Source organism: Podarcis pityusensis (assembly GCF_964106645.2).
Source record: "Podarcis pityusensis genome assembly, chromosome: 14".
Lineage (NCBI taxonomy): Eukaryota > Metazoa > Chordata > Lepidosauria > Squamata > Lacertidae > Podarcis > Podarcis pityusensis.
In genome coordinates, this window is record NC_138039.1 from 13,470,968 (window position 1) to 13,495,728 (window position 24,761).

General features: G+C 43.7%; 2 protein-coding genes across 11 annotated transcripts in view; one reads left to right on the plus strand and one right to left on the minus strand.

Annotated features, from left to right (window-relative positions):
- Positions 1–5,350: 5,350 nt before the first annotated feature.
- On the minus strand, positions 5,351–19,686 carry LDAF1 (lipid droplet assembly factor 1). 4 transcript variants are annotated; one of them, XM_080981310.1, is made up of 5 exons: positions 19,556–19,686; positions 13,883–14,021; positions 12,292–12,460; positions 9,534–9,672; positions 5,351–6,393 (listed from the first exon to the last, which is right to left on the minus strand). In XM_080981310.1, exons 2-5 carry the CDS (start codon positions 13,952–13,954, stop codon positions 6,297–6,299), a joined length of 477 nt encoding a protein of 158 aa, XP_080837436.1. In that variant the 5' UTR covers positions 13,955–14,021; positions 19,556–19,686; the 3' UTR covers positions 5,351–6,296. The 4 variants fall into 4 exon arrangements, with proteins under 4 accessions (XP_080837436.1, XP_080837437.1, XP_080837434.1 ...); XM_080981311.1 differs by lacking the exon at positions 19,556–19,686 and adding an exon at positions 17,676–17,821; XM_080981308.1 differs by lacking the exon at positions 19,556–19,686 and adding an exon at positions 17,369–17,669.
- DNAH3 (dynein axonemal heavy chain 3) overlaps positions 17,928–24,761 on the plus strand; it is a 91,812-nt gene continuing 84,978 nt past the window's right edge. Inside the window, exons 1-3 of one of the 7 annotated variants that reach the window (XM_080980886.1) lie at positions 17,928–18,016; positions 20,546–20,647; positions 24,544–24,645. In XM_080980886.1, the coding sequence (XP_080837012.1) occupies positions 20,615–20,647; positions 24,544–24,645 (135 nt within the window). In that variant the 5' untranslated portion in view covers positions 17,928–18,016; positions 20,546–20,614. The other 6 variants (XM_080980881.1, XM_080980880.1, XM_080980885.1 and 3 more) reach the window with 6 other exon arrangements.

A 24,761-nucleotide genomic window follows, 5' to 3' on the forward strand; every position in this document is an offset into this window, starting at 1 on the left:
CTCATAGCCGATTAAGATCGTCTTCCATGAACACGGTTTTAACAGTGAATCCGTAAGTGGCTGTGGAGGCCAATTCTGGATCCACACACTCTTCCACAGTGGGGACATAGGTTTCCGAGTGGGAGTTGATCACGGTGAGGGTTTGCAAAGCATGCCTTCCTCTTAGCATGTTTCGTCCTGAGTTCAAGTGTCTTCAAAGCCCACGACACCTTTGGTAAAGGCTGCTCTCCAACTGGAGCGCTCGCAGGCCAGTGTTTCCCAATTGTTGGTATTCATACTACATTTTTAAAGATTTGCCTTGAGAGAGTCTTTGAACCTCTTTTGTTGAGCACCAGCATTACGCTTTCCATTTTTAAGTTGGGAATAGAGTAGTTGCTTTGGAAGACGATCATCAGGCATCCATACAACATGACCAGTCCAACGAAGTTGATGTTGAAGAATCATGGCTTTGACACCATATTAAATATGGAGTCTTCCCTGCCATACTTCAAACACAACTAGGCTGCAGCCCCATAGATCAGGGGTCACCAACAGGATGCCTGCCGGTGGTGCATGGACCCAGAGAGGCCTTCCCTTGCACCCCACAGCAGGGTCCCCTGCGCTGCTTGAAAGAAGGCTCGGGAGTGTGGCTGGTTGCTGTATGTTGTGTGTTGGAGAAGGGGCTGCAGCTGAGTGGCAGAGCATCTGTTTTGCAAGCTGAAGGTCCCAGGTTCAATCCCCACCATCTCCAGGTAGAGCTGGGAGAGAAGCTCCTTTCCTGAAATCCTGGAGAACTTGCTGCCAGTCAATGCTGAGCTAGACCGACCCATGACTTGACTCAGTGTAAAGAAGTTTCCTTTGTTCCTATGTGATGCCGCTGGTTTCCAAATGTGCCCTTGGGCTCAGGAAAATGTATTGATCCCTGCTAAGGACATTAATTATTGGGACGCGGGGGGCGCTGTGGGTTAAACCACAGAGCCTAGTGCTTGCCAATCAGAAGGTCGGCGGTTCGAATCCTCGCGACGGGGTGAGCTCCCGTTGCTCGGTCCCTGCTCCTGCCAACCTAGCAGTTCGAAAGCATGTCAAAGTGCAAGTAGATAAATAGGTACCATTCTGGCAGGAAGGTAAACGGCGTTTCCGTGCGCTGCTCTGGTTCACCAGAAGCGGCTTAGTCATGCTGGCCACATGAACCGGAAGCCGTATGCCAGCTCCCTCAGCCAATAAAGCAAGATGAGTGCCGCAACCCCAGAGTCGGTCACAACTGGACCTAATGGTCAGGGGTCCCTTTACCTTTAAGGACATTAATTGGGGGAGAGTTCTGTTGAACTCCATGGGGCTTCCTTGTATAGGATAGGGTGGGAGTTGGCAGTTTTTATTTATTCAAGTGCAAGCTCTGTCACCCCAAAGACAAGCACTATCTTCAGTCGTCTCTAAGTGCCCATCTATATTGAGCTTTGGTCAGGCCAAAATGTACTTGAATTTCATCAAGTAGCTAATGGAACAATTGATAGATGGCTGATTAGCGCTAGTCACCAACTAATCTCTTAGCTCTTGTGATGACTGCAGTATCAAACATTTGAGATGCCGACTGCTGGTTTCTTAATTAGAAATGTTTCCCATTTCTTGCCAACGAGGAAGCCTGTTTGTAATTTAGGGCAAAAAATAAATAAATGTATGAAACCCTCCCAAGGCAGCTTATCTATATACAAAAAGCAAGACATAAAAACAAAATATCCCATTCTGTTATTTAAAACAGCAGTCTAAATGGCGGTTCACAAGGTAGCAAGCAACACACACACAAATTCATTTGACACACTCTAGAAGAAAGGAAAATTTTTTAAATAAGTACAGCAGCAACAGCAACTGTTGAAGTTCAACATCTCAGCATTTCAATTCCCCTTCCCTAATACTCTGTTGCATTGTGTATTTGCAAAGGCTTTCTTGTTAAATGCATTCACTCCTGAATCCAGAAAGCAACAAATACTGCTTTCCATATTAAACAAAATGCTTTATAATTATCTTGATACCAGTTGAAGGAAAAACAAAACAGTCAGATAATGCAGGGAGGGGGGAGAAAGCAAGCACTGGCCCCCACTGACTCCTTTCATCTTAAGACATTTCCTTGTCTGCAAGCCTCCCCAGGTGCTTTTTAAAATAAGAAGAGGCTGTTTCAAAAGCACAGACCCTTCTTTGCCCTTCAAATCTTTAAGAGTTGGTTTATTTTGTTGTTCAGAGAATAACCCTCTCCACAGGAATTTCTACCATTAGAATTAACATATGGATGGAAAAGGGAAGAGGGAAAACAGATTCTCCTTCTCTATTCGCTTGCAAAATTACAAAGCAACTCAAGTCCTGGTTTAGTTCCTTGACAAAGGAGGAAAGCAATTAGGCTTTATCAATATTTCCATTACACCTTCCCGAGTCTGTTTCCCCAGGCAGACTTTTATTTCTTTCCTTCTCTCTCTCCGTTTAGTGCAGGGATGGGGAACATTTGGTCCTCCAGATGTGGCTGAGCTGCCACTCCCAACAGCTCAATAACCAGGACCAAGGATGCAATTCAGCTGCATGTGGAAGGCCAAAGGTTCTCCACTCCTGATTCAGGGCTTCAAAGTACAGCCACTGAAAACCAGCCAGCTGCTCTAAAGCGGGATGTTGGAAGTCTTATCTCTGGCCTCATTTGTACAGTGTAGTAGTGAGGGAACCTGAGGGTCATCTAGTCCAACCCCCTGCAATGCAGGAAATCTGCCCACAGCATGTCATGCTACTGTAATTGCGTTTTATAAGTTGCTGCTTTTTTAGGTTACAGCTGCCCCAGGAGGGCTTTTTTTTACCTTGAAAAATGGTCTCAACATATTTTTAATGAAGCAATTTATCTGCTCTGTTTGTTGCTGCTATGAAATTGGATTTTTTTATGCATGCTGTGTGTGTGAGCACGCATGGCTCTGGCTTTGTAATTTAAGTTACTTGCACGATTGTTTACAAATTGATTTTAGCCTGCCACCCCAGTGGAGGCTGGTCCATAAGGGAAATGGGGCAGTGCCCTACCAACCTCAATCTGCCCTCAGGCAACGCCCACCTGCCTGTCTACTGACAGCTGGTCTAGTGGGCGACCTTTGCTGTCAGCGCCCCCCTCCTTAGTCTTAGTGTTGCCCTTGTAGAACTGAGCAGGGATAGGATGGGGGCATAACTAGAATGAGTTGGCCCTGTCTGTCATTGGTTCCTGCGGTGCCTAGTGTTGGCTTCCCGGCCACCTGTCCTAACAGTCCCAAAGGGTACAAGCCACCGTGGTGCTGACCACTTTGGTTTTGCCTTTGGGAAAGGAAAAGGTTGCAGATTATTAAACAAATAGAAGGCGAAAGACAAGATAAAACCTGGAAGAGACACTGCCCAGGTATAATCCACCCACCCGTAGAAGGCTGGGTTGGTTTATTATATGGAACTCACTGTGGTCTAAACCACAGAGCCTAGGGCTCGCTGATCAGAAGGTCGCGGTTCGAATCCCCGCGACGGGGTGAGCTCCCGTTGTTCGGTCCCAGCTCCTGCCAACCTAGCAGTTCAAAAGCACCTCCAAGTGCAAGTAGATAAATAGGTACCGCTCTGGCAGGAAGGTAAATGGCGTTTCCGTGGGCTGCTCTGGTTTCACCAGAAGCGGCTTAGTTGTGCTGGCCACATGACCTGGTAAAACTGTCTGCAGACAACATCTGCTCCCTCGGCCAGTTAAGCAAGATGAGCACCACAACCCCAGAGTTGTTCGTGACTGGACTTAACTGTCAGGGGTCCTTTACCTTTTTAGCAACCAAGATGGAGAATTCATCCCAAGCAAGGGAGCGCAATTCTGCTTTCTACATTTGAATGTAAGGACGGGGGGTTGTTCTCCAATGTCATTCATTTCCAGTCCAGGGGTAATTTGAAGCACATATAAACACACAAAAGCTGTCCTATGCTAGATCAGGCCACTGGGCCATTGGTACTGTTTGGATTGGCGGCTTTGCCATGTCCCAGTTAAGAGGCTTTTTGCAGTCCACCTGGACTTTTAAAATTGGATTGGTGAGCATCTACATGCAAAAGCTAAAGGCTATGCTCTTGTCACTAAGCCGTGGAACCTCCCAAGGCCTCTTCTGGGAACAGGAGCAGTTCCAGTGGGATCAGCATTCCTCCTGCGGTTCCTAATGAGGCAGCTAGGAGCAAGCATCCTATGCTTTATGTAACGCTGCTGCTTTTTAACGGAGGACTGTAGCTCACCTTTTCAACCAGGGAAGGCAGCCAGAGCAGCCAATTAGTGGCAAACTCTTTCACTATCCTTCAGCAAATGTGTTTAGATCAATGCAAAGGAAATAGAGGGGCCTAAAATATTATGTATCAATTTAGAATTTAGTATGCTCCAGAGTTCGAAACTCCAGGGAGCCATCCATCAAAGACTCCATTTCAGAAGGATTTTAGAAGCAACAGTGTGTAAAGTCTATGAAAGGGATAGAATCACAAGAGTTGGAAGGGACCATGAGGGTCATCTAGTCCAATCCTCTGCAATGAAGGAATCTTTTGCCCAAGATGGGGTGCTTGAACCCACAACCCGGATATTAAGAATCTCATGCTCTACAAACCTGAGCTATCCCAGTTGTACAGTGGCAGAGCTTTGTGAGCTGGTATCCACAGATCTCATTATTTAGTGGAGGGCTGACCCACCCAACTGCTCTGAATGTCACTGGACACTTCTGCCCTAAGGGAGAACTGCACTGGCACACAAGTCACCTGACACCTCAGGGACGCCTTCTCAAAAATGTCAGGGGTCCTTTAGCTGTGATCCCTGCATTGCAAAGGGTTGGACCATTTGACCCTCAGGGTCCCTACCCACTCTACAATTAAATAAATATGACCCCATCCATATATTCAGTATAAACAAATGCATGGATGCTCTCTTCTGCACTGCCCTTCCCATCTGAAACATGATCAGTAGCTAAATAAGATAGTGCATTCTCAGTAGCAGCACCAAGGCAATGGATTCTCTTTTGATGAAGGTTCATTATTAGTTCAAGCCATGTCTGGCTGCCTACTGGGAGGTTTCAAACTCTCATTGTCCCCACCTGTGTCTCAAAAGACATCCAGAGTCTGTGCAACTCCCACTGTCTAGAAACATGATGCCACTACTTCTGTTGCCCTATGGACTGGGTGGTTTTTGTCACGACCATAATTGCAAATAAGCTGTGGCAAGTGCCATTGGGTCCTTGGTAGAAGAGGTTTGGGTTTGGACCAAACACACAGATCAAATATGGGTTTTAGCTGGTTATTAAGGGTCTCTTTCTCATATATGTACACACTCACATTCACTGGTGGTGCAAATGGATCCAAAAATACAAAGGCAAAGAGAGACAAGTTGGATAAACAAGTAGCTGTTTAGTGGCAAAGTATGTCTTACAATGGCGTTACCAGTTAGGCAAGACAGCAAAAGTGTTGCTATTATTAAAAAAAAAGTTTGAGCAGGCATGAAAACACCTGGTCTGAAATACATTAATTTTGAAACACTCACATAAAATAAGGCACAATGCATAACTGTCAGGTATTCTGCTAAGCCCCAAACCGCTGGAAAACATGAGAAAGACCAAACTAGAAGCATATCACTTCTGAATAATTTAAAACACAACAAAAGTGCTCAAGCTATTAAAAAACAAAACCCACACTCATAGAGAGATACGCCCTTTAACTACTTGTTTTCCACCTGTATCTTTGACAAGGTACTAGCTCAATTATCACAATGAGTGTTGTAAGATTTTTTTAAAGGCTTGAATGTCTTTTTCCACATTCAAAAAAGTACTATTACCAGCACTGTTGAATTTTACTTCCTGTTAGTTAGAAGAATTTCATGCTCCAAGTTGAACAAGCTGTAAGACCAGCAGTACTCCCTCTCACACAAAATATCCACTGACCTACATGGGAGATAAACATGGGGGAAGAGAATGGGACTCTGTTCTATAGTGAATGAATTGTCCAGCACATGATAACACATTTAATGATGGTTCAGTCATTATGACAACCGGAAGGAAAACTGGTCTCCAGGTTCCAGAAACAATAAACCATTCTAACAGGTAAACATTTCAAGAATGTAACAGTTCTTTCAAAACTCTGTATTTTTTAAGTGCTACTGAAGGATGCAATTTCAAGCACCAATCCAATTTATTCACTGTTCTTATCACTACTATCCCAGAAACCAAGACTTGAGCATTCTGACAGGCAAGTAGTCATGAAAATGTAACAATTCCTTCAAAAATCTGCATTTTAAAAAAAGTGCTGCTCTTGGAAGTGTTTGGAAGCACCAGTCAAATTCATTCAGTCTTCTTATTAGCATCATCTTGGTCTAAGGCAGGAGGGTTGCTGGGCAGAAACCTGCTTCCGTTAGCTATTTCTTTCTTTGACAGACTGCTGAAGGAGAGAGAAGAGAGGGGAAAACAACACTTCAGATTTCTGATTTCATGGCTCACACAAATCCAAGCACCATAGGTTAGCATGCTTATTATTCAGAATTTCCAGAACAATTCTCATTATTGTCTCTCCTAAGATGTACCCAATGATCTTCAAAACACTTTTCAATAGAGGACAATGTCACCTATTTTGGCTTCGAGAGAGGGATGACAATGCCATTTTAGCAGTATCATTTTGAAAAGTAGTTCCAACTTTAGGTATGATTCCCTATTTGTGTGGCATGATTGCCTTAGGCTTCATAAGCAGAAGTATCCTTGTCAAGAGAGATGGCTCTGCAGCAATGACCATGACAGCAGAATGTATGTCCTTAGTAGGCTAAAGGCAAAGCACAAAGTAGAAACAGATTAATAAGGAGCACTGGGGTACATCTGACATGTAATTCAGTTCATGAGTTCTGGTGCTTAACGCTGGTCAAACCAAAGGTTCAGATCTTGACATGGCAGCTGCACTGAGTATTGCAACTGGTGACATACATATGTAGTTTTTTACTGTGCGATTAAAGCAGCGTACGGCCTCAGCCCAGTATACCTGAAGTAGCATCGCCAACCCCACTGTTCAGCCCCGACACTGAGGTCCAGCTCTGAGGGCCTTCTGGCGGTTCACTCACTGCGAGAAATGAGGTTACAGGGAACCAGGCAGAGGGCCTTCTTGGTAGTGGTGCCTGCCCTGTGGAACACCCTTCCATCAGATGCCAAGGAAATAAACAACTATCTGACTTCTAGAAGACATCTGAAGGCAGCCCTGTTTAGGGAAGTTTTTAATGTTTGATGTTTCATTATGTTTTTAATATTCTGTTGGGAGCTGCCCAGAGTGGCTGGGGTGGGCGGAGTATAATTTATTTATTTATTTTTACTATCACTATTACTATTGCTATTACTACTACAGTGGTACCTCAGGTCACATACGGTTCAGGTTACAGACTCTGCTAACCCAGAAATAGTGCTTCAGGTTAAGAACTTTGCTTCAGGATGAGAACAGAAATCGTGCTCTGGTGGTGCGGCGGCAGCAGGAGGCCCCATTAGCTAAAGTGGTGCTTCAGGTTAAGAACAGTTTCAGGTTAAGTACGGACCTCCAGAACAAATTAAGTACTTAACCTGAGGTACCACTGTATTCTGTTCTCTCTGCTGCAAGAGCAAATGCAATCCTAAACAGCTTAGCAGTAACAAAAGCAGGCTGATGGTGGCACTATAATGTAACCCCTTACATAGTGCTTCTTCATTAGCTGTGTACTGAGTGCAAGATTGCAATCCCATTTTTAAAAAGATACAGGATGCAACCTTGTCTAAAGGCTCTCTTACCAAGCCTTCAGAACCTCTGACTAAGCCCTTACAGAAGTTACTATCCCCTTACAATCATTCTGACTCACTTTTGACTACATACTCAGTTATGTGGAAGAACAGAAGGCTAAATACTGTTCTGTGGACTTAACTGAAGCAAGGTAGGAGACCCATCACTCTCTCCTGCTCTTGTTCCCCAGCAGAAGGCACTGAGGGACATACTGCCTCTGAATGCTACAGTGCATCCTGATAGCCCTATCCTCCATGAATATGTCTAAACCTCTTTTCAATTCCATCCAAGTTTCCAGCTGAGCTTTAGTAGCATGGAACAGCCTGCAGTGTGCTTTATGTTCACGCTCATGCTGTTACGTGCGTGCGCATTAGTTACACACACTTAAGAGATTTCACTTCTAGAGACCTAGGATGGAGGGGCTGAAGCCTGCAGACTAATGTCTTTGAAAAGGCACCCCAAGAGGGAAAATACAGATAATGATTTATCAGGGGTCTGTACCTGGGGCATTTCTGGAAAACAGGGACAGCTGGAGTGTACGTATGATTAGAGCAAGATGGGAATGACTATATGGAGAAAGATTATGTCAGACCATTGCTTCATTGAGTGCAGTACTGTCTATTCAAACCAGTAGTGACTACTCAAGGTCTTTTAGAGGTGTGTCAAAGCACTGTTGCCTGAGATTGCTTAAGAGCAGCTACTTTTTCTAAGAATCATTGTTCAACTGGAACTCTGTACATGCCTGGGAATTAAGTGTTTAGTTTGGCTCTGCTCTGAGCATGGTGCTGTTACAAGGAATCAGAGGAAGCAGTGGTAGCTGAAGTAACTTATAGCAGGGGAAGCTCCAGAGGTCCCCACCAAATAGCATGACTATAGTAACTGGTCTACAGGGAGATTCCTCGCAACAGTGGATGTGAGGAATGATATGCACAAGCTAACCATTCCCCAGTATCTCTACCATATTTAATGTAATAAGATGTCTTTAAATAGCATTAATAAGCAATAATGTGCTTGCTCAAACCCTGCTCATTGTATTTGAGTTTTTCCCCCATGTGCATTCAGGTATCCACTGCTTTCTGTCTAGCTCCCTACTGCTCACTTACATGCCACACAGGGGTTTTTTCCAGCTATCTCCATATCATTAATAGAAACTATTTCAACTTATGGTCCAGGCAATGTTAGTTTGGGTAGCCTGTGTAATTTATAACAATGAACCAGCTTGCTATTCTATCTTTCTGAACCAGGGCTTCAAGCTGCAAAGCCTTTTAGATTGCTGTCCGCCATTTTATGAAAATGAGCATTATATTCACATAGATTGGCATTTGCTGTTCCTTGCCAATTTCCCCAAATAAGCAAGGCAACAGTGGCATACCTAAGGTAATTGTGTCTACTGCAATGGCATCTATGGAGCACAGTTTTCTCCAGGAAAGATCCCCCAAGGGTTGCTTTCGTGAACATGCATGCCAGGTACAGATTCACACATAAGCAGATCTGGTAATAGCATTACTTATATATGGGCAGGGTGCGCAACGTACAAATGACACACAAAAAAGATAAGATGGGGGCCATGGGAGAGCTCATTTACACTTCCTCCACACATAATGAGTTTAACTTAAGTACCCCCAGGATAGGGCCGGCCCAGTCATGAGGCAAGGTGAGGCAACCGCCCACAGGAAAGTCTGTCTGAATGACTTCTAAAATAAATGCCTCCCGCCCTAACAAAATTATAATTGCTATTACAGTACAGTATATCAGAAACACAATTCCTCATGATAGGGTCTGTGGACACTTACTCTGGAGTGGGCCAGTAGCTGAGCAGAGTAGTAAGAGACATGTAACAAACACTGAGCACTCCAGACACCGCCAGTGATAGCATGCCCAGTCCGCCAAGCACACACAGCAGGGTGAGTCCTCCCAACGAGATTACAAAACCTGCAAGAACAAAAAGCAGTTTGTTCTCTCTCTCTTTCTTTTTAAAGTTGAATAACAAACATGACTAATCAAAAATTTAAGACTATTACAAAATCAAGACCGCAACTAACTGAACAAAATCATAAACAAAAATTCCAGTAGGCTTCTATGTGCATACAATTTTCCCATAATGCAGAGTTACAGTATTTAAATTCAGAAAAAGAGAAAACAAAAATCAGAAAAAGAGAAAACAAATACAGAGGGATTTTTCTTTTATTGTAAAATATATTTCTAAGTGATAAAGCTTCACTAGTCCTTCACAAACAAGTTTCTATGTTTATTTCCTTTAGCTGATTCTCAGTTTACATGTACGTTTCTCTATTAGGGCTATCTGCCAAATCCTTTTGCACCAAGCTGTTAAATTAACTCCTTTAAGATCCTTCTAAAAAGTGGCAGTAGTCATATGTGCAGTTACCAGTTAAGTATCCTATCGGGGGTTATCTCTCAAGTCCACATTATCATCTGAAACTAAATTTTGTAGAGCAAGTTCTGGGGTCTTTATTAAGAAGATTGTTGAGTAATTTTATCCATTTCATTGAAAGTTTGATCCCAGAACACTGATACCTCCACACATGTCCATCACATATATTTATATCTATGTTTATGGCTTTATAGGGTGGACTAATTTGTTAGTTCTACATGTTCTACAAGAGTAAGGTAAAGGTAAAGGTAAAGGGACCCCTGACCATTAGGTCCAGTCGTGGCCGACTCTGGGTTTGCGGCGCTCATCTCGCTTTATTGGCCGAGGGAGCCGGCGTACAGCTTCCGGGTCATGTGGCCAGCATGACTAAGCCACTTCTGGCGAACCAGAGCAGCGCACTGAAACGCTGTTTACCTTCCCGCCAGAGCAGTACCTATTTATCTACTTGCACTTTGACGTGCTTTCGAACTGCTAGGTTGGCAGGAGCAGGGACCAAACAACGGGAGCTCACCCCGTCACGGGGATTCGAACAGTCAACCTTCTGATCGGCAAGCCCTAGGCTCTGTGGTTTAACCCACAGCGCCACCCGTGTCTCTTCTACAAGAGTAGCCCATAACATAATGCCCAACTGCTCATCTAGTAAACTGGGATGACTTCTCTTTTCTTGACTGCTGGAGAGGGGCCTCTTGCCAGGTCTAAAGCAGCATTAGAGGTCCTATTTCTTGACTACCAGGTGCACCTTTCATTCGGAAAGGAGGTGAAGGAGGTAATTTATTATCTCTGAATGGGGGGGGGGGGTTAAAAAAGCCAGCACATGTTGCTCCAATTCTTATGTAGCACAGGTACGTTGCTGTCCTCACATATCCTTATGGGAGGGAGGTTTGCCAGTACCATGTGTACGCAGCTACAGAAGAACCTGTTTTTGGTGGTACCTTGTTCACCTAACCTGGCTCAGAAAATGCTACAAGCCACAATGTTCTGCCCCCACTGCTGGAGACAGTATGCCTCTGAATACCAGATTCTGTGAATTGCAGGTGGGGAGTGTGCTGTTGCATTCAGGTTCAGCTTGCAGGCTTCCCATGGGTGCCCAGTTGGTCACGGTGAGAACAGAGTGGTGGACCAGATGGCTACAAGGCCTGATTGAGCCAGATGGTTCTTATGTTTCCATGCGTTCTGTGGACCGTGAGCTGGCTGACCCAATCTTAAAAACTACAGAGGAGTAAAGTCATATACAGTGGTACCTCGGGTTACAGACGCTCCAGGTTACAGACTCTGCTAACCCAGAAATAGTACTTCGGGCTAAGAACTTTGCTTCAGAATGGGAACAGAACTCGTGCTCCCGTGGCGTGGCAGCAGCAAGAGGCCCCATTAGCTAAAGTGGTGCTTCAGGTTAAGAACAGTTTCAGGTTAAGAACAGACCTCCGGAACGAATTAAGTATTTAACCCGAGGTACCACTGTAGAAACACTTACCTCTGAGGATAAGAATAAGCCAGGGTTCCAAAAGCATCTTGGCAATATAATTATCTTCCCAGAGATAAGATTCTGCGCTTCAGTAAGAAGGTTTTAAACATGGCACAGTGTTCAAGTCAGTACTTCCAAGATATATACATTTCATGTGGGAAAGGATTTTCCAAAACACAAAGCATCAGTGATATGCAGGCATGTTGAAGTATGTTTGACAGTGGATCAGAATACTCTGAAAGGTGGTGAACTCTCCTTCATGAGAGATTTTTAAACAAGAGGTTGGATAGCTATCTGCCAGGGATTCTTTAGCTGTGTGACTCCTGTGTTACAGAGGGTTGGACTAGTTGACTTGGGGTCCCTTCCAACTCTGCAATTATATATTTAGGGAAGTTTTTAATGTTTAATGCTATATTGTGTTTTTAATATTCGGCTGGGAGCCGCCCAGAGTGGCTGGGGAAACCCAGCCAGATGGGCAGGGTATAAATAATAATAATAATAATAATAATAATCTGCCATTGCCTTCTCTAGCTGGCAGTAGCCACCCAGAGTTTCAGACGGGGACATTTTCAGCCCTACCTGAAGACTGAAACACACTTTCTGCATGCAAAGCATGTGGTCTAACACTGAGCCATAACTAGTCCCTGGGTGGAATTCCACCAGCGTACAGCACAAAAACAACAACAAAACAGAATACCTTCCATGACAATCACTCCAATGCAGGCAATTACAGTTGTGGCAACAACAAAAACCAGAAAGAATGCAACTGGAATTGCAGACGCTGCAATGAAGACCAACATTGACAGGGCAACGAAAGGATGGTCATCTAAGTACTGGCCAACTCGAGAGTTCATAAAAGCAACAACCTGCAACATAAAGTGAAAAAAGAATAAAGATTTAAATATCCTAAGCAAATTAACAAACAATCAATTCTGGGAATTGAAGTTACTTCAAGAAGAAATCACTTACTTAGCAATATTATTAGACAAATCTTCTCATGCTATGAATATTACCATATTTTTCTGTGTATAAGACTAGGGGTTTTTTTAAACCAAAAAATTAGGTTTAAAATTGGGGCTCGTCTTATACACGGGTAGTGCTAAGGGGTGTTTTCTTAATTTGGAGTCCCCTAAAATAGTCTTATACATGGGGCATCTTATACACGGGAAAATATGGTAGTCTGTCTAGAACAGCCTTGCCCAATCTGGTGCTCTCCCCAAATTCCCAGCTAGCTCAGTAATGCTAGATGGGACTGATGGGAATTGTAGTCCAAAACATGTGGAAGCCAACAAATTAAGGTAGGCTGGTGTAAAATGCTTTTCCTACATGCCTTATTTAACAGCTGAAAGCTTGACAAGTTCTATCCTGCAAGCAATTGAAGACATTCTCCTTTGATATGCGTCAGTGCAGAAAGGTGGCTATTGTTCTGTGTTTTGTTTTTTGTAAAAAGCTGGTGAGGGTTGTGCAAATACAGGAGCTAAAACAAACTGGAAATTTAATTTGCAGGTTTCTTCTGAAGGTGAAAACAGGAAAGAGGAGTAGTTCAGAGGTCAGCGTTCTCACTCTACAGCAGCAGCAGGTTTTAATAATGCATTAGGCCTATCCTATTAAGTATGACACTGGTCACCCCCAGAACCTGCATCTTGCATCAAGCACAAAGAGGTGGGGAACCCATTAAAAAGAAGGTATTATGTGGCAAATCCATTTAGAACAAGGTTCTTGACTGATTTTGTGAAGGTGAAACCTTGTTTATATAGGAGAATTGAAGTCGCAATGTTTCTTAAGAGCAAAGGCTAGTGGAGGCTTCTGAGCTACAGAACACAGGCAAAAATAATATTATCAGACTAAAAGCTGGTGGAGAGCCCTTTCTGTTGTCTTCTGTACCATGTATACCAGGATGCCCTCCACAACAATATTCCATTCCACTTTGCCTCCACAGAGTTTTTGGCTTCCTTTTCTTCAACAAATTATCAGCATCCCACGCATGCTTAGTTCTCACGGTGCTGTTGCCCAACCCAACCCCATTATGATATCTGTACTACTGGAATCCTTGGGCGGGGTCGGCGTGGCTTTCCCAAAATAGTTTCACGGGCCAAATGGCAAGACTTGGTGAGCCAAGTTTGGCCCACAGGCCAGAGGTTCCCAATCTGTGTACTTATCCAACACTCTAGCCACTATACCAACTGGCTCAAAATCACTTTTTAAAAATCTGCAGTGCAATTGTAATTGAGACAACCCCCAAAGACAAGAAAAAGTATCATAATAGAATGACAAAATCCATAACTCACATGTGGGTTGCTATGAACGCTTTCCATGACTGAGTGCCACCCTTTCTGGAGTTCTTTCATCTCTTTAGACATGATGCCGCTTTTAGGTCAAATATTGAATCGTGCTAATAAGAAATCAGTGCATTTTTAAGCACCAAATCTTAAGAAAGAAAGAGAGGAAATGAATTATTTTTCTAATTATATTATTTTCATACCAAGTGCCTAATATTTGCTAGCACTCAGAAACATTTTCTGATAGGCAGACCAATGGAAACATTACAAAGGTTGTGGAACATCTTGGGTTAAACTTATGAGTGCACATATTTTGAGCTTAAAGTGGAAAGTGAAGTACACTGGGGATTGTTGACTATTTGTTGTTGCTGCATTGTTTGGCATTTCAAATACATAAATGTAAAGGTAAAGAGACCCCTGACTGTTAGGTCCAGTCGCGGACGACTCTGGGGTTGCGATGCTCATCTCACTTTACTGGCCGAGGGAGCGGGCGTTTTGTCCGCAGACAGCTTCTGGGTCATGTGGCCAGCATGACTAAGCTGCTTCTGGCGAACCAGAACAGCACATGGAAACGCCATTTACCTTCCCGCCGGAGTGGTCCTATTTATCTACTTGCTTTCAAACTGCTTTCAAACTGCTAGATTGGCAGGAGCAGGGACCGAACAACAGGAGCTCACCCTGTCGCACGGATTCAAACTGCCGATCGGCAAGCCCAAGGCTCTGTGGTTTAGACAGCGCCACCCACGTCCCTTCAAATAACTATTTATTCAAATAAATAGTTATACACTAAAAAACTCCTAACTATAAAGGTAGGTTTTAATCTGCAAATACTGTATTTAAACTAAACCTTGGAATAAGAGGCGCATATGGCTTAAAATAAAGCTGGCCCCCTTAATTCATAATGATTCTACATTTATTTGGTAATAAATACACCTACAGACATATACCATCCATGGAACAATAATTTGTGATCAACAAACAATCTTGTTTTACTTGTATGAAGGGCTGTCTATGCAGGAAAACTCCATGCAGGAGTTTTCAGTGTGTCATCTTCCAGATAGACCAAACAAAGCAAAAGGGAGGAGGAGAGAATGGAGAGGCATGGGAAATCCACCCTTAGCATAGTAAGAGTAGTAATAATGTACAATATGTTTAATTAGAAGTAAGTCTCATTTTGGCACCAATCATACTTCTGGCTCCAGCACTGAAAAGGTCATTTTCTTTGTAACTCTATGATGTACCTCCCACTAGGGAAGGCACCTGAAGAAGAGCCTCAACGAAATATCTTATTTATTACATATACAGTGGTACCTTGGTTTAAGAAAAGCCCTGTTTATGAACTATTCGGTATGCGAACTCTGCAAAACCAGAAGTAGTGTTCCGGTTAGCGAACTTTTCCTCGGTCTAAGAAGGGAAGCCGAAGGGTGGAAGGGCACCAGTGGCGGGAGGCCTCATTAGGGAAAGCGCGCCTCGGTTTAAGAATGACTTTGGTTTATGAATGGACTTCTGGAACAGATTAAGTTCGTAAACCGAGGTACCACTGTATTTAAATGCAACTTAACCCCAAGGCAGTCTCTAAGCAGTTTACAAAACACAATATGCATATATAACAAACAAATGAAACAACGCAATTTTAAAAAATAACATCCCCCAATGTGAAATTATAGTAGCATAGTTTTCAAAACAACTTAAACTATCTCTCTTCAGCCTCCTTCTTGCCAAAGCACACCCTGACTCAGCCTGAATACACATGATACATGTAAGGCACATTTAAAGCATATGACTTCCCCCAGGAACTGCAGTTTACCCATCACAGAACTACAATTCTCAGCACCCTTAACAAACTACACCTTCCAGGATTATTGGGGGACGACATGTGCTTTAAATGTATGGCATGTACACAGCCTCACACATTACAACACTGACTCAAATAACACATCACACTCAAATTCTGTCCTGCATGTACACAAATCAAACAATACCTATTACTATTTATTAAATTTCTATACTGTCCTTTACCTGAGGATCACAGGACAATTACAACATAAAAACACAAAAAATATATAGTAACAAACAAAAACAGTACCACCCCTCCCATGCTTGCTATGGTGTGAGTCAGATTTTAGCTGGAGCCGACAATACACACAATTCATTTTCAGCGTTGTAATCCTGTTTTTTAAAAAGCGCCTAAACATTCTGTTAGTGCACCTGTAACCTAGGTTTACGGGGCCATACGGCAAATAGTTTTTATATCTGTTTCTAACACTGGGCCTGGCTCATCCATTCTACTTGCACCCCTCTTTTCTGCTTGCAATCATTTCAGTATCTCCCTCTCTGTCCCCAAACTACTATCACCAGTAGCTCCTTCCACTCTTTCAAAAATGCACCACGACGACATCAGGAGACGCTTAACAACACCTTAAGTTTGAGGAAAGGAATCTGGAAAGAGGCACTCCTTTAGGTATTTGCATGCCAAGCCCTGTTGAGGGCTTTAAAGGTTAAGTCCTAGCATGGCAAACTTCTCATATCAAAAGTTAATGGCTGAGTTGCCCCAGCAAATTACACTGTCCATCTGTTGTGTCCATTCTCTCTGCAGTAAGCCTCTCCCTTCACTGATCCACACGCCAAGGCTGTATTTGTTTTGCTGGATAGTAATAAAGTATAGTAAACTAAAAAAAAAAATTAAAATAAACAAATGCAGCCATACTTTTCTGATAATAAACCATCACAGGTAAAAATATCCTGTGCAGTTGGGGGGGGGCAGGCTGCACACTACACAAAGCTCTGGTGACACATTCACCTAAATCCCTAGTCTTCAACAGGTGGGTCGGGATCCACGAGTGGATCACGGCCTGACCCAAGGTGGGTCGCAAGCAGGAGCACTTCCACCATGCCAACATATGGCAAAAGATTACCAAATGGGTCCCCGTGGCCAAATGCACGTTCGGGTTAAAGGGGGTGGGGTGGTGGGTGTCCTGGGTCTGAAAAGGTTGAAGACTAGGAACCTAAAAATGTGGTGACAAAGGCGCAGAGAGATTTAAGCTGAGGAAGGTTAAGAGCCAACATCTGAAAAGTTAAACGACCTAAAATGTTTAAAAGGGCAACAAAATCGGGGCTCAACAGGGGCGGGCGAGATAGGACAAGCTGAAGCATATGATGAGCATCCCGTTCCCATCCGACGTTCAGAGTGAAATATTGGGGGGGGGGGGGGTTGAAAGAGAGAGAGAGAAACCACGCTGCCCTGTTGAATCTCCGCCTGCTCGCTTTCCCACAAACGCCGAGCACGGAGTTGGGTGGGTGCGATATTCGGGAGAGCTGCCCCTGTTGAATCTCTGCTCGAAGTCCCGAGAGCCCCTTTCTTGTCTGCCACCCCATACTAGAACTGACCCGATGAGGTGGGAGTTAGGAGAAGGCCTCGCTTTCTTTCCTCCACCGAGGTTGAGGCCTCCGGACGCCAGCACGCGGCCCTACGACTTCCCTTCCCGGCCCTCCTACCTCAGCCCGGCTCGAGCGCCGCAGCGGCCCTCCCGCCTCATTCTCTCTCCCGCCGGCGTCGCTCCTCGCGCGGATGAGCCGCCGCGCCCTGAGGAGGCCGGGCCCGCCTCTCCGGTCAGGGCCTACAAGGAAGCAGCAGCAGCGCCCGGCGAAGGGGAGCGGGCGGTCCTCGTGCCCGCCTCGCCGCCTCAGCCTGGCTCCTGTCCCTGCCGGGGCGAGCAAGCGCCAAGTTCCCTTTCTTTCGCCCTCGTCCACGGGCGCTTCCTTCCCGCCGCCTCGAGGCAACCGATAAAATATACTCACACACCCCCAGTCGATATTCTAGCAAGGTGCTTTTCTGTGAGGGGAAAAAATGTATATATAGAGGGAGGGATATGCGTAACCTTTTTTATATATAAACGTGCGCGCGCGCGCGCGCGTAGAAATGGTAAATTTATTTTTAACGGCAGTTTCTGAGGCCGCAGGGGAGGGCACGGTTAATACTGTATACGGTACTTTTTGAAAGCCAACGGAAGCTGGTGAAACGCCTCACGCGTTTGAAGGAAATTACTGTATTTAGCAAAGGAGGATTCCATCGTTAAGTTCCCGTCTAAAACAGGAATCGCTGGCAAGCAACCCGATTCGTAAGAGACCAGTGTGCACGTGCACGTGTGCATATAGATAGATCTTCCACAAGTATATCTGTATATTTGAACATTTGGCATGCCCCGACAATCGGCTGTAAGCGGTTTGCAAAGGTACAAAGAACAAAAATCAAAACGGCAAAATCTTACTTCAGTTAAAGTGGGATAAAAAGAAAAAGGATTCAGTAGGCCTTGGAAGTGCGTGTGTATATATGTGTGTACGCACATATGTATATATGCATACCCTTTATATACACATACAGTAAATTGTGATAGAATATGCACATTAGGTTGGCCGTTTATGTCGTGCCCAAAGAGGAAGTGCATCAACAAAAATGGAATAGATTTGCAAAAAAAATGCATATTCTAATTTATATGTATTTAATAACCATGAAAATTTAAATAGAAATACAACACATTTCACTCTAATGGAGAAGGCTGTGCCCAGGTGAGTCTGCCCAGGTGTGGCTGCCCAGTCTCTTGTCGGGATGCTAGCTTTGGACCATGGGCAACATCAAGGGATCCCAGGCTCTACAGTGGTAGATCCAGCCAGATGGTTCTTATGTTTCCATGCGTTCTGTGGACCGTGAGCTGGCTGACCCTATCTTAAAAACTACAGAGGAGGAAAGTCATATATAGTGGTACCTTGGGTTACATACGCTCCAGGTTACAGACGCTTCAGGTTACAGACTCTGCCAACCCAGAAATAGTACCTCAAGTTAAGAACTTTGCTTCAGGATGAGAACAGAAATTGTGCTCCAGCGGCACAGCAGCAGCAGGAGCCCCATTAGCTAAAGTGGTGCTTCAGGTGAAGAACAGTTTCAGGTTAAGAACGGACCTCCAGAACGAATTACGTTCTTAACCCGAGGTACCACTGTACTTAGATAGGGCTTTTAAATATTTAAACCAGATTTCGACTCATTTTTGACCTTCAAAGAGAGGGTACCTTCAAATCAGAATGTCCTTCAAATAGAGGACAAACCAGCTAAAAGCATTTAGAAGCAATCACATACCCCCACAGTTATGACTTCCATGGTTGTCATGGGCAGTATCTCTCAGCCATCAAATGTCTGGGCAAACAGGAATGTTTTTTTAAATTCTTCCTGAAAACTAGCAATGAGGAAAACAGGCACACCTCACCAAGGAGGGAATCACAGCCAAGAAAGCCCTGTCATCCGTCAATGCCAACTGGGCAGCAGACAGAGGTGGAGGCACTGACAACCTTCCCTGCCAATTAATTGTAGAACCCAAGATGACTGATAATTGGTGGAGTCACTTTCAGGTACTTGGGTCAAAAGCCATTTAGGGCTAGTTTTATAAGCTAGGACTGCTGACACCTTGAATTGGGCTTAGTACGACAGTTCCAGCCAATGCAGAACTATCGGGACTGGTGATACATGGTTGCATCAGGCTGCCCTACTTATCAGCCAAGCAGCAGTAGTCTTCTGCATTAGCAGAATTTGCACAACTAAATATTTCCCCATCCTGAAGTGTTAAGATTCCCTGCCATCCCATTGATTCAACTCTCCTCTCAGCTCTACATTGAGTTGATAATTCATCCTACCACATCAATGGGACTTTCAGTTGTAACTCTTTCACAAACAGCAGCTGAAAGAGATCAGGACTAGAAAAAGCTGCTGTTCCAGCCAACTGGGTAGATGGGGGGGGGGGGGGAGAGCTGGAAGAGAAGGGAAGGGAGAGAGGAGTCATTCTACGTTGCCTAGTGACAATAATGCTGTCACCTTGGCTACCCAGACTGAGAAGTGAGAGTGTTATAGAAGTTCTTTTTGACGTTCAAGCAGCCACCAGGCACAGAGGCAGGTAACTAGGGCAGCAACAGGTAGAAGTATACCCACTCCCCATTCCCTAATCCCTTAATGTGCACTCAGTAAGGGTGTTGGGAAGGGCAGAACAGGCCAGGGTCCACTTTGCTTTTCTCATAATCACTCTGGGATTGCATGAATGTCCAGCTCCCTTCTCTAAAAGTGTGTGAACTTGCCCTGTTTCCAACTATTCCACAAAAGGTGTGCGGGGGGGGGGGAGAGTTGGGATCAGATTTGATAGGAGAATTAAAACACTCAGCAGGAAGGAGAAGTGGCAAGAAGTTGGAAGAGGAAAAGGAGCTTGGAGAGAAAGCGATCAAGTTTTTATTATTATTTTAAAAAATAACAAGCCAAGAGCAGAGATGACAAAATGGCATAGAGTGAGAAGTACAGATCAGGTGGACATTCAGAGTTCTGGTGGTGTTAAAAGTGACAAGTGGTAAAAATTTTGAGCAGGGGAGGACTGAAGGACTCTCTGGAACTTCTGCCAAGAAAAATCAGCACCAGGATAAATCATTACTAGGATAGAAGGCATAGATTTGGCAAGCTTAGATAGAACAAAGATGGAAGACTCATTTATTTCCAGCTGATGGCTTGAAAGGATGTTGGGAAAATATACTTAGAATAACAGCCCCATAGGTTTTTGAATTGAATATGAAACCTGAAACGATTCCCTAATCTCTGTGTTTCTAGGTGCTTAGAGAAAAGCGTTAGCTAATAATTTATTGTAGGAAAGATACACATCTCACAAGTACTTTTGAAGCAATCCAAAAGCAGCTGGAGCCAAATACACGTTCATAATGAATCCAGGAGAAGCTGCCAAGATTACAAGGGTAAGTGTATGTGATTTGACTGTGTTGGACCTTGGGATGAAGACAGTAAGCTGAAAGAGATTTGAAAATCTTGTGTGAAGGCCCTCCTTTTCTTGTTAGGAGTACTTAATTATTCTTGCTACTGAATTCGGAATTCAGATGCTTTGTGGAATTAAATATTGATGAGAGTTCCCTCCTTTTGCGAAGTATGCTGCTGTCAGGTGTAATAAGCTGGAAAGTGTTAGTTTAGGGAATAGGCTTAACCAGTGTACATGTCTGGAAGAAACAGCTTCAAAAGGATTAGTTTTTAGTAGCATCTGTCTCTGCATATTGATTAGCTCCTGCTTAAAACACTTTGGCTTGTCTAGCTTTTAAATGAGAGCATGGGACTGAAGCAAGAGGAACTAAGAGTTGGGTACCAGAGGTTGGTAAAAGACCTTTCTCTTCCTGAGACCCTGGAATGCTGCTGCCAATCCTACAATCACAGAGGTGGAAGGAACCTCAGTGGCCATCTAGCCCAACCATTGCTAATGGAGGTAGCCATCCAGACTCTACCTAATGAAGGAGAGTCCACCCCTTGCTAGGCAGTGTACTCCACTTCTGGGCAGGTTGTATACTGTCAAGAAGTCCTTCCTAAGGGTAGACAGTACTGGGCAAAATATAAGACAGTTTTCCATGTGCATATGGATTGCACTGTTTTAGATTTCCAGTGGGATCTCAGATGATCCCATGCACATCCTTAATAAAAGTAGTAATAATAGTCCTCCCCACTGGAAACTAGCACATCAGGGCATGGACCCAGGGAGTAGTCTGAATGAACATGATGCTGCTGCCTTCTTGGATTTCAGACCATCCATTCATATGATTTCTCTTTAAGCTGGTTTTATATTTTTTGGTTGCTTTTTAGTGCTTTTATCATTGTGATGTTGGTGCTGTAAACTGAACTGGTAGCACAGCTGGTGTAGAGTGGTTTAGAAACTGAATGAATAAATTTCTTAAATGTAACCTTCCTTGAGTTCCATGATGGATGAAAGATGGAATATATAAATCACATTGGTTTCTTGTTGTAGCCTTTCCCAACCTCCAGATGCTTGAAACTATGATCAGCTGCAGCCAGCATGGCCATTGGACTGATGGGAACTGTAGTCCCCAAATAATAATAATAATAATAATAATACTTTATTGTTTATACCCCACCCATCGGGCTGGTTTCCTCAGCCACTCTGGGCAGCTTCCAACAAAATATTAAAATCCTTCCGATATTAAAAGCTTCCCTAAACAGGGCTCCCGTCATATTGAACTTGTGGTGACTTGGAAAATTTGATGAGCAGTAGAATCAACACAGGAAAGAAGAAAATACTTCTTCACAGAGCACATAATTAATTTGTGGATAATTAACAGCCCCAGGATGTGTGGATGGCTGCTGATTAGATGGATTTAAAATGGGATTAGACAAGTTTATGGAGAACTGTCAGTGGCTGTAATAATTAAACAGAACCTCTATATTCTAAGGAAGCTTCATCAGAGGCAGTGTATCTTGAAATGTCAGTTGCTACGGAAAAGCAGCTAAGGAAGGCAGTTGCATTCATGCCCAGCTTGAGAGCTTCCAGGAAGATGGGCCTTTGGTCTGATCCCTCAGGAGTCATCCCCCCCTCCCATGCAAAGAGCTTCCTTTTTACAAATGTGTGAATAAACATTCAATTATAAGAGCCCACTTCTGCAGTCTGACGTGATAGAGCCGGGATGGTTGTTTATAACCTTGGTAAGAATTTTACCTGAGTATGTGTGAAGAAGAAGACAATCATACAGAGAGCTTTTTTAGAATACCAATTAGTACTGTTCAAATTGAAAAATATGAGCACCACAAGCAGCTTGTCTTTTGTGTTTATTTTTTTTTAAATAATAATTTTTATTAAGTTTTCCATTTTAACAATCCAATCAAATCACATTAAATATTCCAAATTATACAAATACATATCATAAAGTCCAAATATTTTGCCAAATTATAATTTTTTGTTGGGGGTTCCCATGCTTCAAGTTCAGTGGGGTCCAATCACCTCATATTTCTACTGCTTTAAGTGTCCACTAGTCCCTTCTTTAAATCTTCTTGTTATTATCCTTCTTCTTTTTCCACAGGTGAGCTGAAATGAGCAATATTATGCTTCTGTGTGAACTTTGTATGACTCTCCCTTTTTTTTTTTTTGCAGCTGGTAAATCTTTTATTTGCAGTATATCTTCACACGCTGGTATTTATGCCAAATCCATCCAAAAGTCCTTCTCGAGTGGCAGACGCCATCTTTTCTCAGTTCCGATGAAATAGAATCTAGGCGTTTGCGCATTAATTTTCTCAGACAGGTTGCTCCAAACATTAGTCTTTCCAGAGGAGGTTTGCCAAATCGAAATTGAGATATAGATATAATAACAAAGTAAGGGCTCGCCTCCCCCTAAGACTATTAATCTCTGCAACACAGTCTGTCTCATAATGGCGGATCCCGATTAAATAGTGCGTCACAAGAGAGTCTTTTATCTTCTTCCAAATATTTCGAAAAACAAAGGCTTTAATTAATATTATTATTTCCACACAGTTTATATTTTCTGATCTCACTTGCTATAAGTAGTATAGACGGATCTTCGGGGGGGGGCAGTTGTTAGGTAGTATCGTAGCAGGAAAAGAAAAAGTTTTATCCCCCCTCCTTTCCGTTCCGTTTCAACATACCAGCTTAGATGTTATTCTTTGATGTTATCTTTCTTCCAATCCGTCACTCTTGGCATCTCAGTGGCTGGCTTAATTAGCAGATAAAATACCCTTTCTTCGCTCGAAGCATGTCCATAAATCTTATATCCAATCTTTTATCTTAAGAAATGGAACTTGGAGCACTCATATAGACAGCGTCCAGGAGACCCGAGCTCGCTCGAGGGCTTTCCATCCAGTGCCCCCACCCCCTCCTTCTTTTTGAACTCGGGGTTGGTTTGTGGGCAGCCGCGGATGAGACTGCATCTTCCCTTCCACACGGAAGAACCCTGGGAGGCTGATTACTCCCATCTCAGCCTCTTAATTACCTTGTGTGAGCTGGAGAGATGGTATTGTCAGCCTTCCATTGCACTCCTAGCGGAGCCCCGCTTGTCTTTTGTGTTTAATTATGTCCACCGTTCAATTATGATATATACATAATTCAGGATTTCATAGGTGTTTTGATACTGATGTGTCATACACAACTCCGAGGCAGCAGTGCAAAAAAGGCTTACGCCTGCATCTGGACAGTGGAGACTGGTCCATTAGGGCAAATGGGGCATTGCCCTGCCAACCTCCATCTGCCCTCAGCTAGCTTCCACCTGCCTGCCTTTTTTCTTAAAATCACTCCAGAAGGTGGCTCTGACTGTCAGCCTCTTTGCCCTTTGTCTCAGTGTTGCTCTTGTATAATTCAGAAGGGAAGAGAATAGAGACAAAACCAGAATTAGTTGGTTCTATCTATCATTGGCTGTAGCTCAACCAGCCTCCTACATTTGACCTCTATGACTTCTGCTCTACCAACTTCAATGGCCACCAACCTCCACTTATTTCAGTCGAGGAAATTGCCGGCTAGCACAACTGCTATTTTCCTTCTCTACCCCACTCCATTTCCAAAAGAGTAGTCCTGACTGTTGGCTCCCCCCTCTTTAGTCTCAGCATTGCCCCCTGTAGAACTCGGGAAGGAGGAGGATGGAGGGCAAAACTAGAATTTGTTGGCTCTGTCATTGGGTCTTGCTGAGCCTATCATTAGCCCTGGTTTCACCTACTTACTGTTGGCTTCCCTGCCTTCTGCTTATCAATCCCAATGGTCCCCATCTACCACTGTATCTAGATGGGCTTTGTATATCTGTCTAGTCCTATAGGCTTTCTTAACACATTACTTTTTTTCCTTTTTAATGATTCCTAGGAACAGAATGATTCCATCTATAATATGAGCCATGCCAAACAAATACCAGAGTTGCCACCTTTGCCAGGTTTGGCTGCAGAAGACCCCTCTGAACTGTATCAGGTATGTATACTTATACTGCCCACTGGGTTACATCTATTAAAGCACCATCAGGCACTGCTTATGGGAGATGAGTGGTACTCTGGGAAGGCAGGTTCTTTGTGTTGCGAGTCAGGGTT

Excerpts from the sequence above, each read along its gene's own strand:
- LDAF1 (XM_080981310.1), bottom strand. The coding sequence starts at position 13,954 with ATGTCTAAAGAGATGAAAGAACTCCAGAAAGGGTGGCACTCAGTCATG. Across the intron at positions 12,461-13,882 it reads GCGTTCATAGCAACCCACAT|GTTGTTGCTTTTATGAACTC; the intron begins GTGAGTTATGGA and ends TTTATGTTGCAG. Across the intron at positions 6,394-9,533 it reads AGCTACTGGCCCACTCCAGA|CAGTCTGTCAAAGAAAGAAA; the intron begins GTAAGTGTCCAC and ends TCTCTCCTTCAG.